This window comes from Thamnophis sirtalis, unplaced genomic scaffold (genome assembly GCF_051295495.1).
Source record: "Thamnophis sirtalis isolate CommonGarterSnake01/CBP01778 unplaced genomic scaffold, rThaSir2_p1.2 scaffold_7, whole genome shotgun sequence".
In the NCBI taxonomy this organism is placed as follows: domain Eukaryota; kingdom Metazoa; phylum Chordata; class Lepidosauria; order Squamata; family Natricidae; genus Thamnophis; species Thamnophis sirtalis.
In genome coordinates this window covers 38,838,156-38,855,502 of record NW_028261387.1, presented here as the reverse complement: position 1 = coordinate 38,855,502, position 17,347 = coordinate 38,838,156, and the positions used below count along the sequence as shown (strand labels likewise).

At 35.6% G+C, this 17,347-nt stretch overlaps 1 protein-coding gene across 9 annotated transcripts in view; it reads left to right on the top strand.

Moving 5' to 3' along the window:
- Nucleotides 1–17,347, top strand: part of MAST2 (microtubule associated serine/threonine kinase 2) — a 265,612-nt gene that overhangs the window by 210,804 nt on the left and 37,461 nt on the right. For all 9 annotated transcript variants that reach the window (XM_087719741.1, XM_087719738.1, XM_087719740.1 and 6 more), the window contains 8 exons: nucleotides 2,931–3,063; nucleotides 5,371–5,438; nucleotides 6,821–6,906; nucleotides 8,400–8,608; nucleotides 9,381–9,519; nucleotides 12,166–12,298; nucleotides 12,659–12,824; nucleotides 16,773–16,874. In XM_087719741.1, coding sequence (XP_087575867.1) covers nucleotides 2,931–3,063; nucleotides 5,371–5,438; nucleotides 6,821–6,906; nucleotides 8,400–8,608; nucleotides 9,381–9,519; nucleotides 12,166–12,298; nucleotides 12,659–12,824; nucleotides 16,773–16,874 — 1,036 coding nt within the window. The remainder of the gene's footprint in view (nucleotides 1–2,930; nucleotides 3,064–5,370; nucleotides 5,439–6,820; nucleotides 6,907–8,399; nucleotides 8,609–9,380; nucleotides 9,520–12,165; nucleotides 12,299–12,658; nucleotides 12,825–16,772; nucleotides 16,875–17,347) is intronic.

Below are 17,347 nucleotides of genomic sequence, written 5' to 3'. Positions count from 1 at the left end.
ATGAATAATGGCCTGCTTCTGTTGCATTTGGTTTCTAGTAAATAGATCTTACCACTTCTTAATTGTCATTTCACAGATTATAGCAGTGATTATAAATCAAGGAACATAATTCCGTGTTGTTTACAGCTTGATAAATAACACTGTTCCCAGAGTTTATACTGTGATATTGCAGCTGTTGTTCAGTTTTGAAAAATAGTGTCATGCAAATTTTGGGGTTAGGGTTAGGGTCAATCTATGTTGATTGTGACTTATACAGTATCTATAGAAGAAGGCAGTTGATTGTAGAATGGTGTGTTTTATGACATTTTGTATTATTTCATAGAATGCTTCATTATAATTTTATGCCATTTAATGTTTTATAAACGTAGCCAAATTTCAATTCATGGGAGTCGTAGGTCCTGGATTTTGGACACAAAATCATCCATCCATTCATCTCTTCTTCTGGAAGCTCATGTTGCAACATACAGTTCTCGCACATTTGTACTTTGTTGTCTAGTCAACTCCATAAAGTAGGGTCAGCTATGAAATCATGACTAGCTCAAAGTCACCCTCTAAATTTCAAGACCGAATGAGAATTTGAACATGGATCTTATTATTCTTAGTCTAATATATCCAATTGATAAATGATTTCAATTTTATAAATTCATATAATATATTTCATGCATAAGGAAACTATAGCATTACATATCCTTCGAAAACCTTTAGGCCTTAAATTCCCCAGATAACTTTGTAATATTTGAACTGAAAGTTATTTTATCTATTTGAAACTAATGGAACTGCAGCCGAAGAGTTACTCTTCTGATGTAGATTTTTTCTTTTTCTTTGAACAGTTGATCACTAATGTATATTTCAAATCATTTTTGAAAAATCAATTGCTGAGCTATCTGGAAGATTTTAAAAATAAAATAAAAGGTTAATTATTTAAATTATGTGTACAGTTTTTTTACTGTTGGTAAATAATAAAATAAGAATTTATCATAATTAATCTGTATCATCTGATAATGCTGACTTGATTTAACTGGAGCTTTTTAAGAAAGATACATGTTAAACTACACATCAATAAAAGCTTCAGGAATTCTACAAAGTGTGACTGCGAATGTGCATGCATATTACATGGACTCCTTCAAAAATTCTTATATGAAAGTATAATTTTGAGAGCATATTTAAATTAAAAGTAGGTCAGTATGATATTTTGCTTATAATTATTAAAAGGAATGTTAAGTCTGTATACGGTTGTTCATAAAAATTGTGCTGAAGCAACTACTTTTAGTTACATGCATATATCATTAACTGGGATGTGGAAAGATATTAATTAGCCTCAAAATTGTTTTAAGATGAAAAATGGAAGCAGACACAGGCTGAAATTTAACAGTGATAATGTCAAGCTGGTTGTGACTATCGTCAAATGATGTGTCAGGACCACAAAATATACAATTAACTGTGTCAATACTGTTTGGGTTTTACTTATTGTTTTTGTAGTTCAGTTTATTGTATCATATGCCAAATTTATTCATTTAATCAGTCATCAGCTTGCTCCTGTTATTACTGTTGATTTCCTATAACAATAAAGATCATCTGGTTTCATTCTTCTTGTTTTTGTGTACTGCTGATGAAGAGATGAACATTTTAATGTCTTTAACTGATTATTGCAAATTATTTTTTATAAAAGAGATCCTTCCTACAATGTACAATGAAAAATTCAAAATGTAATTACAATTACATATGCCTTTTTGAAATAAAAAAGGATTATCCTTTCCCTCTGATCACGCATTATGTGCCTAGTGGCTGAATGCCAAAATAATAATATAATGCATCCTGGAATACCTCCAAACAGAGCAGCTTAATACAGTTACATTGTAACTGATTTTTAGTACTGTAGCATACTTAAGATTATTCATGTGACTTCAGGAAATGTTCTAGTTCTAGTGATATTTAAACCATTCTACGCATTCGATATAAACAATACAATACATTTTTATTTTCGTTGTTGAATTTATTTGCCACCCATCTCAATCACAAGGTGACTCTGGGCAGCTTAATGTTAAAAAGAATAAAGCAATGCAACAGTATGAATATAATAAGAGTAAAACACTATAAAATATAAATTTTCAACTATAAAGCTAAAAGATGGGGGGAAGAAATAAACTGAACAACGGAAGTGGGTGCAAGCTGTTATTAATCTATCAGCCATTTTCATCTTTTTTATACCGTTATTACATAGAATGCAGTGAATGATTGGCCAATTTAGATCAGGGATTTTTCTGATTTTCTATAGCTTAATATTTCTTCTATTTCCCTAAATTGTATAGAAGAAGTACTTTACAACATAAATTGGAGTATTACACTGCATGTTATGTGCTGTCTTGCTCCTTATATGGCTATTCTTTCAATTCCCATAATACTTTAAAATTAATCATTGAGCTTGGTTTCAGTTTAGCTCAGTCAAATGAGTCTTCTTGACCTCTCTGATGAACCAGCTATTTTAGTAGGCAGGGTATGATGCTTTTGCATATCTGTTCCATAGTTATGCAATGCAAAATCGTCTCTCTGCAGAGTTGTAAGACTAAATAAAATAAGAAAAATAAATTTAGTTAAGAAATAAGAAAAATGGTTTCCATAATTTTGTGTTCTAATCTTTCATTGCCCTTGTGGTGCCTTAATGAGAAGTTTCAGTAATATCATTCTGAATCATCTTTTATCTATGGATTTACATTTTTCCAAAACACAACTATGCCCTGAGAGCAGTAATGAGTTGTGTCATAAACTTTAAATCATCTTTCAATCTGGATTTAGAATCTCACAGAAATTTAAGTTAAACTATGCATTTTATTTTCATATTTCTTAAAATAAATTATACTTATATACTTAGTTATAAGCATTTGTTTTTGAAATCAGATTAAATATCCTCTTTCTGTATTCTTTTGCTTTAGGAGTTTGATCCTGAAGAGTTCTACCATCTGCTAGAGGCTGCTGAAGGCCATGCCAAAGAAGGGGGAGGAATTAAATGTGACATCCCTCGTTATATTATATGCCAGCTGGGCCTTACCAGGGATCCCTTGGAGGGTGAGAGCATTGTATTCTTAGAACTATAATGAAGCAGAAAAAAGTAGGATATCACAAAGCATCTTAGTCATTCTCACAAACATTAACTAGCACATAAAATCTAATGAGCACATCAACTGTTAAGAATGTCCATAAGTATTACGGTGTCCCATTACATTTATATAGTGTGTCTATGCATTTTAATTATTACTTTAATGATATAGTATATAATAGTACATATTGCACACTCCAAATTGCACAAAGCAGAACTCTAACCAAAAGGTGGTCCTATAGGCTGGAAAGGGTGAGTCTTCTGTTTTCCCCGCATTTGTAATGCAGGGGAAACAGAATCCCAACACTTACAATCCCAAACTCTAAGTGAAATGGGAAGGAAATATTTTCTCTATCACTTTCCTCCTATGAGGATGGCTCCATTGGACTTCAACTTCTTTTCCTAGGGGAATACTGTATGCCAACTTTTCTCATTCTCAATGACTTTAAGATGAATGGCTTTGAACTCCCAGAATTCTAGGAGTCCTTAAAGCCACCGAGGTTGAGAAACACTGTGCTAGTCTATTCTTTTTTTTAAACATATTTTTTAATTTTCATTTTCACAACATACAATCACATGTACACTATACATAGCCAGTATCATATAGTAACAAATAATGATCACATCAGTTCCTCTTGTCATCAACACCCAAAAAATAAAAATAAAAACCCATTATTAGCTCTTCTGCTCTCCATACACCTCCCTCTTCTACCTCTCTCCTACTTCCTATCTTCCCTCCCTCATCCCTTCCCACTCTATTTCCCCTTCCCCTCTCCCTACATTCCACTCCTCCCTATCCTCATCCTCCTCATCCTCCCCCCTCACCATCTCTCCTATCCCTCTCTTCCCATCTTTCTCTCTACATTCCACTCCTCCTTATCCTCCTCATCTTCCCCCCTCACCCTCTCCCCTCCCTCTCTTCCCATCTCCCCTCTTTTTCCCACTCTTCCTCTCATTGGTGTATTTCTGCTTCTGAGCAAACTCCAATCTATGTTGATAGTATTTATACTTCCATACTTAACATATCGTAGTTTTAAAGAAAAAAATAAGAAAAAACAGTATACATGTGCAATCATATTACATTAAAGTCTAACACACCTTGTCAAACTTCCCTCCCTCCTCCCCTACCCCCTACCCCCCCCAGCCTTCCCTCCCCCGACTTCCCAGAACCCATACACGGTATAAATCTTTAACAAAAACAGTCTAAAATATATTGGAAAAAAGAGTAAAAAAAATTTGATAACTTCTTTACATTGAGCTTAGCTCCTCCTTGCTAAACTAACTTTAAACAATTTATATCAGTCCTGGTGTTAATCATAAGCTATCTGGAATTTCTTATTGCTAGTCTATTTTTGAACGCTCAATTCTAGAATTAGCCCACTAATTTTGTGTGTAAAGTGACCATGCATATCATATCTTTCATTGCTACATTATCTTCTGCATTAAATAGAAATGCACATGTTGCGGACTAATTGTTCTGAATATTGCACACGAAAACAGTGAAAGGATAAATTAGCTTTTTATAGGAGAAGGTCCTTTTTACAGCAAAATGTAGTGTCAAAAGTACAATAATTTGTACTGAAGATGGCAAATGGTATTTGGTATTTTTCATTTTTGTCTTGGAATTTTGCTGAGGCTTCATATGACTCATAGACTGAAATAACATTGAAATTAAAAAATAAACAAATAGAAAGGAAAAACATTAATATATAAAATGAGCAAAAAAAGTCTATATAGGACTTTGATTTTTCCAAAATGAACATTATAACCATCTTATTTATTTTAAACATAAAAAAGTCTTATGAGAAAATATAGAATCTATCCTATATATTATTCAGAATAACCTTATCAATATTAAGGAGATATATTTCCATAGTTACAAAGTTAAGCGATATGTTAATTACAGTGACCATATGTGACATTTTGGTTTGGCCAAAAAATTCTCAGTATGAAAAATCTTGTGTGCTACTGTTTTTGACCCATCAGCATCCAATATAGACCCCGTGCAAAAGCTCTCCCACTCCTTATACTAGTCAGTGTTTCTCAGGCCAAGGAAAAAGGCAGGCAGTGGCAAACTACTTTTGAAAATGCTGTCAAGAAAACTGTAGGGAATTGTTCAGCAATTGCCAGGTGTCAAAGCTGACTCAAAGGTACACACACACGCGCACATGCTGTACAGGAAGGACTGCAGATGAGATAAGGAAGTAGGTGTATTAGTCTTTGAATACCAATGATGGTATACTGTTACATCTTAAAAGCATATTTTTCCTTTCTAGAAATGGCCCAGCTGAATAGTTGTGATAGTCCAGATACTCCAGAGACAGATGATTCTGCAGAAGGAAAGGTAGTGATTTATCAGCTCCATTCCATAATACAAAAACATTTCTGCACTGTTATTAGCAAAGTTTAAGTTGTGCACATGTACATTTTTTCTAATGATAATTGCAGTGGATATAGAGTTTCTACACACCCCTGTTAAAATGCCAGATTTTTGAGTGCAAAAAATCAGATCAAGATAAAGCACTTCAGAATTTTTTCCACCTTTTCTATAACATACAAGCTGTTACAACATACATGCTAGTATAATATACACATCCACATCCAGTTTGTTTTTCCATTGGATTGCACAAAGATGGAAAAATTCTGGTGATTTATTTTGGTCTGATTTTATATAATGGGTTTTATAATGGGAAATATTTAGAAAATGAATCGAAAATTAAATTTGTTAGAGTGGCCATATTTCTGTTTGATAAATAGCAATAGCACTTAGTCTTATATACCACTTCGTAGTGCTTTACAACGCTCTCTAAGTCAGGGGTGTCAAACTTGCATTGTCACGGTGGCATCACTGTGATGTATTGGGACCCCCCCCTTTGCTAAACCAGGTGGGGATGGGCCAGCACATGATGGATCTGGCCCACGGGACGCAAGTTTGACACCCCTGCTCTAAATGGTTTACAGAATCAGCATATTGCTTCCCACAATCTGGGTCCTCATTTAACTGACCTCAGAAGGATGGAAGACTAAGTTAACCTTGACCTGGTGAGGATCAAACTACTGGCAGTCAGCAGAATTGACCTGCAATATTGCATTCTAACCACTGCGCCACCACAGCTCATAAAAAAATCACGTTAGGTTGGAATTTTGAGAAATTACTCTTATTGTCACACTCTCTCTCACACAAACACACATGCACACATGCACACATCATCATATCTTTTTGTAGGAAGTGTGACCTCATTTAACACTAAAGGTATTACTGTTCTGGACTCTGTTGACTTCTGAATCAACAGTCATTTAATTTTTCTTAGGTTGAGTCTCAGCCTATTTCTTTAAGGAATTGGGTTATCTGTGCCTTTTTGAAGAATGGTTGTATTAGCTCATCTTGCAAGGAGGCATTCATTAGAACTGAGATCCAGTTCCTTATCTACTCCTTCACAGTTTGTATCAACTAGGAGGGCCAGGGATCCAATCCACAAGTGGGCAGTCCTTATTTCACCAAGCACTCTGTTCATTTACTCAGGTTGCCCGCTTCAAGCTCCTTCCAATTTTATTATGGAAATTGTCAGGATAGTGATAGAAAAATCACAAGTAACTTTAGCAGCACAATGAAATCATAATATTCTATTCATTTATACATCCAAAGAAGAATTGAGTTGATGGTTAATATCAGTTATCTATTGAATAGATTAAAAGTGGAATGAAAGCTATTTTTGCTATTTTCAGAATCGGGGAGCAACTGTGCAATCTAAGAAAACACCATCAGAAGAAGAGTTTGAAACTATTAAATTAATCAGTAATGGAGCATATGGGTAAGACTAATAAGTTATACTAGAATTTGTTTTTTTTAAATGAGATTTTAAAAAATAGGTTAATGATGTGAGAATGCCAATATTTGTATGTTAATATTTTAAAATGGCTGCAGAAGAGATTGTATATGCCATTTTGCAAATTATAGGAATGAAACTGTAGGCTCTTTTCTAACTTTACAATGCTTCCCACTCTTGAAATTTGTGATAGCTCTGCAGTAGAATAAGGCTGGTTCCTTTGGTGATTCTGCCGAAACCTTGGAGGAGAGTAACAGGATGAGAAAATTAGAGTGCCATCCCTCCCCCACACTGCTGTTTTAGAGTGAAACAAACCATTATTGGGAAGTGCCACAGTAATCTTGCTCAATTATTACAAAAGAGGTGGAAATGAGCCCTATATCTCTAGGATCACACTTCCATGTGTGAATTTCATGATTAAAGCTCTTGTTCAATACAGTATCTTGGATCAAAATTAAAACTACAAATGGAAAAAATAGAAATAGAATTGAGATCTGGAGGCTGCCTCTGAGGCAACAGGCAACTAAATACTTGCACATCAGTTATCCCCTGATCAAGCAGATGCACCAGTCCATCAATGAGTCCAATTGTCAAGCTGCAATTTTTCCCTTTGTAATTCACTTGCCAATCTCTATAATTAGTTAGCTTCTGAATGGCTCTCTAGATGTACCAGTTGCTTCTTCTGTTCCTGCTATTTCCCCACAAAGTTCTACCAAATGTTGAGCCTAAACTGATAGCAGCAGGACCATATCTAGAAAATGTTTTGACTTGTGCTGACATCATCCTAAACTAGCTGTTCTGATTACAGAATTGTTTATATGCAGAATGTTTTGCAAATCCCAAATAAATATGGATGTGTAGCTATTCAGATTTGAAGCAGAAAAGATCCTTTGGAAGGGATCTGATTGAACACATTTTCTCTACCTATCAGCTGAAGGAGGTCCTGATAGGAGCTTTAGATGTACCTTTTCTCTTTTGGATTAAATGGCTGCACACCTCTACCTGAAAGACTATTTCAAAAAAAGGAAAGTGGCCAGTTTTTTCAGAGGAATACCGAGTCAAGCAAAAGAGTATTTAAAAAATCTTAATACACAGGGAGTTGATAAAAATAAAAATAATATTTGACTATAGAAGTTATATTTGAAGTAAAAGTTACATATGAATGAAACAGATTCAGTATTTCAAATTTCGTAATGCTAACTTGGTAAATAGATTTATTTCTAAGAGTCTTTTGTTTTTTCTTGGTACCTACTTCATTCCTGATTACTGAATCCCACATAAAATTCTATCCTTTACTATAAAAGAATTAACTTTAAAATTCAAGCAGAGCCTGGAGAAAAAAGACAAATTACTTGGTGCTAGTTAATCCTGTCCATTTTGTGAGTTCTTTCTAGCTTTATCGACTGGTCAAACAGGTGAAACTTCAGATGTATTCTTTCTCATTTCCTGTATAACATATTGTTCATGTGTTACCATAGTGCAGTGTTCTTGGTGCGCCACCGGAGTACACGTCAACGTTTTGCAATGAAGAAGATTAATAAGCAGAACCTTATTTTGAGGAACCAAATTCAGCAAGCTTTTGTGGAGAGGGATATCCTAACTTTTGCAGAAAATCCTTTTGTTGTCAGCATGTTTTGCTCCTTTGAAACCAAGCGGCATCTTTGCATGGTCATGGAGTATGTGGAAGGTATCCAAAATTTACCCAGACATTATAGTAAATGTATTAATCAAAATGGGAAGAAATGTATTAATCATTAGGAAGAGAGAGATTAAATATGATGATTCATTTAGCTGCTAGGGTACTTCCATTATTTTCTCAGTCTAGGATTTGTTTCATATCTTTCAAGATAGAATGAATATATTGTGCTACAAATCTAGCTCTGTTCCATCATATTTCAGTAATATATTCCAAGCCTGTATATTTGTCCATCACTTTATTTTGAATGAAAGAGATCTTACCAACAGAGTTGGTATTTATTAACAGCAGCTAAAGCAATACAGCTGGTTGTGGAATGAGCTAATTGATCCAGAAGAGGAAACAGGCACCAAATACTTCCCAATGATTTTTCCTAATGCATTACCACCAAATTATATTCCTGTCTGCCTCACATTTCCCTGGTCTTCCCCCATATCATTATCTGTTTAGCATTGTATTGCAGAGTAGGTGGAAATATCTTATTTTTTGCTCCTTTTATATATTAACGTAATATTTCTCAGTTATGTGCACCTATTGAGAACGAATCTAGAAACTGATCTATTATTTTTACAATAATGCATTGGACTAAAATATTGGAAAAACATTCGGTCCAATAAAATGACATTCAAAATTCCTAGTCTAGAGTTAGTTTTTCTTTTGATTAGACACAGATAGGAATATACTGTATATATTAACATGATGTACTGTCAGCTTTGTATAGTCCGATAGTGAATGCAGAAATTATGTTTTTATTGTGATCTAGGAGGGGATTGTGCAACTCTTTTGAAGAATATTGGAGCATTGCCTGTAGATATGGCAAGAATGTATTTTGCAGAAACTGTACTGGCATTAGAATACCTCCACAATTATGGAATTGTCCACCGTGATCTAAAACCTGACAAGTATGCTTTTAACTTCTCATGTTTGTACTTGCAGTTGCAGCTGTTCATTCTAAAAATATCTGTAGCAACAACTTGTACTATTTTTCTCCTCTGTAAGGGCACCCTTTCATTACAATATTTATTCTTGAATTGCTTCTTGACAAATATCAGATTGTGATTATTTCAATAAAATTTATTGAAAAACTATTCTTTCATTAATTGTGTCTTAAATTTAAAGTGAGGCATTTCCACAATAGGAAAGTTTTGATTGTCCTTCTACAAGGACACTATATTTAATATCCAGTAAAAGTGTAAGTTGAACAGGGCTATAATTTTATCATTTTAAACACATGTACTTGGCTCACACCTTTAATGTGTGAGACTGTAAAGCAAAGAATAAAGATAGAATTTAAATTAGTAAGAATTTAAACTAGTAAGAATGTAAACTTTCTGGAAGAAAGCAATGAAAAATCAATTCTGTAATACTGGCAAGAAATGTACATGGATGCAGTAACCAAAAATCAATTCAAGAGCATTTTTTTAAAAAAGCTCATTGATTTAAACTAATTTGTTTAAAAGCATTACTTGGTTTGGGTCCAATTCAGTGTCTGTATATAAAAGTATTCAAATCTGACTCAAATTAGACCCTGATTTTTTTCTTTAAAGTGTTATGTAGCAGGTAATTCCTTTTATAGCATGGCTTAGATATACTGTATATATAAATGGCGACTGTTAGTTTCATGGACAAATGGGGAAATGTATGTCAAAAGTCATATTCTGATGAAAATATTAACCTCATAGTCCATGTGCTGATAATAAACGGTAATAGAATTGCCAGTAATCATAGCCAAAAACAAACAGGCTAGGATATAGCTAATTCTGGCTTTCTTTCATTTTTGATATATGTCATCACCAAGGAGGCAGATTGGGGGGTTGGAGGGGTGGAAGATTCCTTGAACAGCATATATGATTGGAGGCATAGCTGAATGGGAATCTTTTGTGCTTTGTACCATATTTTTCGGAGTATAAGACGCATCGGAGTCTAAGACGCATCAAGGTTTTGAAGAGGCAAATTTTAAAAAAGTAGGTAGGTAGGTAAGTAGATGGATAGAGAGGGAAATAAAGAGAAAGAAATATAGTAGGTAGGTAGGGAGAGAGAGGGTAGGTAGGTATGTAGGTAGATAAAAGGATAGAGAGACAGAGACAGAGAAATAGAGAAATATAGTAGGTAGGTAAGGAGAGAGAGTATGTAGGTAGTAGATAGAGGGATAGAAAGAGAGAAATAGAAAGAGATAGATAAATACAGTAGATAGGTAAGGAGAGAGAGAAATACAGTAGATAGGTAGGGAGAAAGAGTAAATAGGTAGGTAGATGGAGAGAGAGAGAGAGAGAGAGAGTAGTAGGTAGGGAGAGAGTGAGAATAGGTAGGTAGATGTTTCCAGGTGTATTTATCCATGTGCTGGACAAATAAATCACTGACAATCTGTAGCACCTAAGACTTTGTTTTTGCTGGCACAGCACTCGATCAATCTAATTCTCATCTATCACTATCGCTTTCCGAAAGGCGGGGGGAGGAGTTTTTGCACTCTGCAAACCTCCCCAAAACAGCCCGTTTTTTGTGAAAATGGGCCTGTTTTTTTTTTAAAAAAAGGCATGAATAGCCTTGGGGGGGGGCTTGCTGGGGGGTCAACAACGAGCAAAAATGGTCCATTTTTTGTGAAAACGGGCCTGTTTTTTGTAAAAAAAATTGCATGCATAGCCTTATAGAAGCTTATAGAGTGCTGCTGGGGGCTGGGGGGGGGGCAAAAAACAGCCTGTTTTTTTGCTCATTTATGCCCTCCCCAGCAGCTCTCCATAAGGCTATTCATGCCATTTTAGTGAAGGGGGTGGGACTTCAGGAGGCAAAAAATGCTGTATTCGATGTATAAGACACACCCAGATTTTCAGCCTCTTTTTTGAGGAAAAAAAGTGTGTCTTATACTCCGAAAAATACGGTAGTTACTTTTACCTAAATCATTGCCACAGTTCAATAAGAGCTTTCTAAGCTTAATTCCCATGTAAGGCAGGTTGTATAGATGGCTTCATAATAACTAGCATGTAAAACACATAGAAATAGATATTTCAAATGTTACTGAATGTTTACTGCATTGAAATAGTCCCTTTTAAGATTTTAGTATCTTATGTTAGATATTTTCTACAGTAATGAGATATTAAAGTTGTAGGTAGTTCTCGACTTATAACCATTCATTTAGTGATTTCCAATAGTATTAAGAAAACCTATGACCACTTTTCACATTTATGACCATTGCAGCATCCCCATGGTCATGAGAGTTGCACTGTTCCACACAGTTTTAGGGTCATGTAATTACTATTTGTAAACTTCCAGCAGGCTTCCGACAAGCAATGTCAATGGGAGAAGCCAGATTCACTTAATAACTGCATGATTCACTTAACAACTGTAGCAAAAAGGTTGTACAATGGGGCAAACCTCACTGAACAACCTGCCTTGATTAGCAACAGAATTTTGGGGCTCACTTGTGGTCATACGTCGAGGACAGCCTGTGTAATATTTGTTAGAGGGTGTTGATAAATAATAGCATGGTATTGTGGCATGGTTAAATGTTCATAAATGGTATTATAATACTAATCTGTATTCCCCTTTTTCAGTCTTCTCATTACCTCAATGGGTCACGTCAAATTGACTGATTTTGGCCTCTCCAAAATTGGCTTAATGAGTTTGACAACTAATCTGTATGAAGGTCATATTGAGAAAGATGCCAGAGAATTCTTGGATAAGCAAGTAAGCCAAAATTACAGTTTTGAAATTACTATGCATATCTGCATATATTAATTTTTAAAAACTGCCTAAAGCAAATATATTCAACATGGGTTTTATTTCTTGACCCAGAAACAGCACAGTAAAATTGAAGTTTTAACTCCTTTAAGTATAGCAATGAAAAATTCTGTTCAGCTTGGACAGATTTAAATTAATCAAATCAAATCAAATTAATCAAGTATTTAATTAAAATATTTACTTTTTTTGTAATGAATAATGAACCCGTTACACATTGTTTAAACACAATTTACATTGTAGTTTTATAGTTTGAGTTTCTTCATTAGAGATTTTCTGCATCCTAACATTTTTAAATTTTCTTTTCAGGTATGTGGGACTCCAGAATACATTGCGCCTGAAGTAATATTGCGACAAGGTTATGGAAAGCCTGTGGACTGGTGGGCCATGGGAATAATCTTGTATGAATTTTTAGTTGGTTGTGTTCCTTTTTTTGGAGACACCACAGAAGAGCTATTTGGGCAAGTTATTAGTGGTAGGTATCCAACTTTTATAAGTATTAAATGTCTTCTTCAATTTGATAAATGGTTTAAAAATCATTTAATTAAATAAGGACAATATTAGTAATTTAGTATCATTATTTAGTTAGCTTATCTGATTTTGGAAAATGGGTACTGTCTCCTTTAGCCCAAGGTAATTTCCCCAGCAATACAATAAAATCAACATTAAAAAGCAAATGTCATACATCAATTCAGTTAGTGCAAGAAAAGCAAGAGATGCATATATTTCATTTGGAAATTAAAAGTTTTGCTTCTGTTCTTCATTTGTCAACTATCTAACCTGAAATTTGCACAGTTATCCATGAAATCACAGAAGTAGAGCCAATTACACTCGAGACTTCACCTACAATATAATTTGGCTAATTCACCCATGTTGGCAGTAGTAAAACAGAACATGGGTACTTTGGGACCATACCAAAGATCTGCCTCATTGATGTAGCCAACCAAATATATAGGTATTGTATGTTTTTAAATGGGACAAATAACTATTTTAACGTGGCATATTACACAGTTCTTATTGTCTCTGATCCAAAAGGGTGTTGCCAATTTTTTATTAGTTTCTGCTGTTGGCCTATGGATTATATTTTATGGTTTTTGAATTCTTTCCAAGTTTGGCAACATTTGGAAGGGAGAGGCAGGAAACCCCTGTACTGTGAGTGGAACTACATTCATAGAGAGTAGGATTCAAGATGCTAAATGTTATAAAAAGAATGTAGAATTATAAATTAATATAAATTAATATAATATAATATACATATACATATATATTATAATATAATATACATATACATATAATATACATATACATATACATACATACATACATACATACATACATACATACATACATATATATTATAATATAATATAATATATATATATGCTGGTCTTGTTGTATTCGGGTCTTTTCCCGTGTAAGATTGAGATTGTCTTGGCAATGTTTCGGCGAGGTCTCACTCGCCATCTTCAGGCTGGTGTTTTTGGCTTCGGCTGGTGTTTTGGTGCCAAAAACGGGAAAAGACCCGAATACAACAAGACCAGCATACCTACACCCGTGAAAATCTACGAAAACAAATACACACACACACACACACACACAGACATACATACATGCAAAAAAGTATTTAGTCAGCCACCAATTGTGCAAGTTCTCCCACTTAAAAAGATCAGAGAGGCCTGTAATTGACATCATAGGTAGACCTCAACTATGAGAGACAAAATGAGAAAACAAATCCAGACAATCACATTGTCTGATTTGGAAAGAATTTTTTTGCAAATTATGGTGGAAAATAAGTATTTGGTCACCTACAAACAAGCAAGATTTCTGGCTTTCACAGACCTGTAACTTCTTCTTTAAGAGGCTCCTCTTAAACTTGTTAGCAGTATAAAAGACACCTGTCCACAACCTCAAACAGTCATACTCCAAACTCCACTATGGTGAAGATCAAAGAGCTGTCAAAGGACAACAGAAACAAAATTGTAGACCTGCACCAGGCTGGGAAGACTGAATCTGCAATAGGCAAGCAGCTTGGTGTGAAGAAATCAACTGTGAGAGCAATAATTAGAAAATGGAAGACATACAAGACCACTTATAATCTCCCTGATCTGGGGCTCCACGCAAAATCTCACCCCGTGCGGTCAAAAAGATCACAAGAATGGTAGGCAAAAATCCCAGAACCAAGGGGGGGGGACTAGTGAATGACCTGCAGAGAGCTGGGACCAACGTAACAAAGGCTACCATCAGTAACACACTACGCCGCCAGGGACTCAGATCCTGAAGAGCCAGATGTGTCCTCCTGCTTAAGCCAGTACATGTCCGGGCCCATCTGAAGTTTGCTAGAGAGCATTTGGATGATCCAGAAGAGGATTGAGAGAATGTCATATGGTCAGATGAAACCAAAATAGAACTGTTTGGTAGAAACACAACTCGTCGTGTTTGGAGGAGAGAGAATGCTAAGTTGCATCCAAAGAACACTATACATACTGTGAAGCACGGGGGTGGCAACATCATGCTTTGGGGCTGTTTCTCTGCAAAGGGACCAGGTCGAATGATCCGTGTACAAGAAAGAATGAATGGGGCCATGTATCGTGAGATTTTGAGTGCAAACCTCCTTCCATCAGCAAAGGCATTGAAGATTAAACTTGGCTGGGTCTTTCAGCATGACAATGATCCCAAACACACCGCCCGGGCAATGAAGGAGTGGCTTCGTAAGAAGCATTTCAAGGTCCTGGAGTGGCCTAGCCAGTCTCCAGATCTCAACCCCATAGAAAACCTTTGGAGGGAGTTGAAAGTCCGTGTTGCCCAGCGACAGCCCCAAAACATCACTGGTCTAGAGGAGATCTGCATGGAGGAATGGGCCAACATACCAGCAACAGTGTGTGCCAACCTTGTGACGACTTACAGAAAACGTTTGACCTCTGTCATTGCCAACAAAGGATATATAACACAGTATTGAGATGAACTTTTGATATTGACCAAATACTTATTTTCCAAAATAATTTGCATAATTATACTGGCATGTAATTTAATATTTGAATGTGTTACAGTCTTAAATATATTATTTGAGATCATAGAACCTCCATATAGTACAATTATATTGCATGTATTATGTAATACAACACAATTGTATTACAAAAAATATTAACCCAGTTGATAGCTAAATATACATATCACCTGCAGTATATGTATGGGGCCCGTGGTGGCTCACGTGGTAAGATGATGACCCTGCGCTCTGCTGAAGTCTGTAGCCCAGCAGCTAGATTCCCATGGGCGAATAAAGCACATAGGGACAGGAAAGGAGCCTCCCCCAATTGCCTACTGGCATTCAGGCATCCCGTGGGTAAGATAACACTGCCCGAAAAAATTACTTTCACAGAGGCAGCCAGCTACCTCGGTGATCCCTGGCTAACACATGCCATACGCTTAAAAAAAACAACCAAACCTGCAGTACATTCAGTAGCACTGTGCACATTGTACTTAAAAATGATTCAGAAGTGCTTCAGACCTCCTCTGAGGGCAGCATATTTAGCTATTCATTAAAGCACTCTAACCTTTTTCAGATTTCCATATGAGCCTGAAAAATGATAATGATGCTTTATGGAATTTCAGATTTAAACTGAATAAACTCTTAAAGCAGCAGTGAAAGCCAGTTTGGTATAGGATTACATCATCAGTCTAGAAACTTGGAGACCATGAGTTTTACTCTTGGGCACAAAGGTAGCTGAGTGACATTGGGTTATTTAGGAGGCAATGGCAAACCGCTTCTGAAACCTTCCCTGCCAGGTTCCCCTTATTTCCAGGCGGTCGCCAAGAGTCAACATTGACTTGAAGGCACAAAATAAAATAAAGCAGCAATGCTTTTTTTTTCTTTTTTATGCCAGGGAGAGGATCTAAACTCTTTCTTTCAGGCATGCCCTTTCTAAGTATTGACTGTCCTTGAAGCAATTATTATATCTTATATATTTGTAAAATATTTAATATTATACACATGCATTTAATCGAAAGAATAGATAATTATTTTAAGTGTGCCTGGAGAATGCCTTTCATAGTATCATATTAATTTACTTGTGCATATCATCTGGTACATCTCTCATTAAGAGAATCTCCTGACATTGAAAGCAGAGTTGTCAGTTCAGCAGGAGTTGAAAGTAGCATTGTGCTGTTCCAGTATAAGCTCTGCTCCTTTTTTATGTGTGTCTTGACATGTCACAAACATATGAAAGGAATGAAAGCACAATCTGGCTTTCATCGTTTTGACTCAATGATCAGATCCCTCAGACACCTCTAACTGAAGGATGCTATTGGTAGCGGGTGGGCGGGAGCTTATATCTGAGGGAGAAATTGAGAGCCATGAGACATAAAAACACTATTCTATGCATAGAATCCTGTGCAGAGTGTAATCCTGTCAATATGATTTCTGCAGATGAAATTGTCTGGCCAGAAGGAGATGAAGCTTTACCACTAGATGCCCAGGACTTAATTGGTAAACTCCTACGACAAAACCCTTTGGAAAGACTGGGAACAGGTGCTTCATATTTATAAAAATGACATATATTTAGAATGACACGTAAATTGTTTACTTTTTCATACTTACAGAATAGAATAGAATAGAATAGAATAGAATAACAGAGTTGGAAGGGACCTTGGAGGTCTTCTAGTCCAACCCCCCTGCTCAGGCAGGAAATCCTACACCACTTCAGACAAATGGTTATCCAACATCTTCTTAAAAACTTCCAGTGTTGGAGCATTCACACCTTCTGGAGGCAAGTTGTTCCACTGATTAATTGCTTCTTGTCCTACCCTCAGATACTAATATTAGGTTATATGCCATTTTGGGTAGGCATATATGCCACTTATATGCCATTTTGTCCATTTAGAGTGGTAGCCCAAAAAGTGTAAATAGTTCCATAGTAAAAAAATATAATTGCATATGTAATCTTAGTGTTGTTGCTTGTCACTTTCTAACTTAGTAGAGTTATTGTAATGGTGGATCTTGTA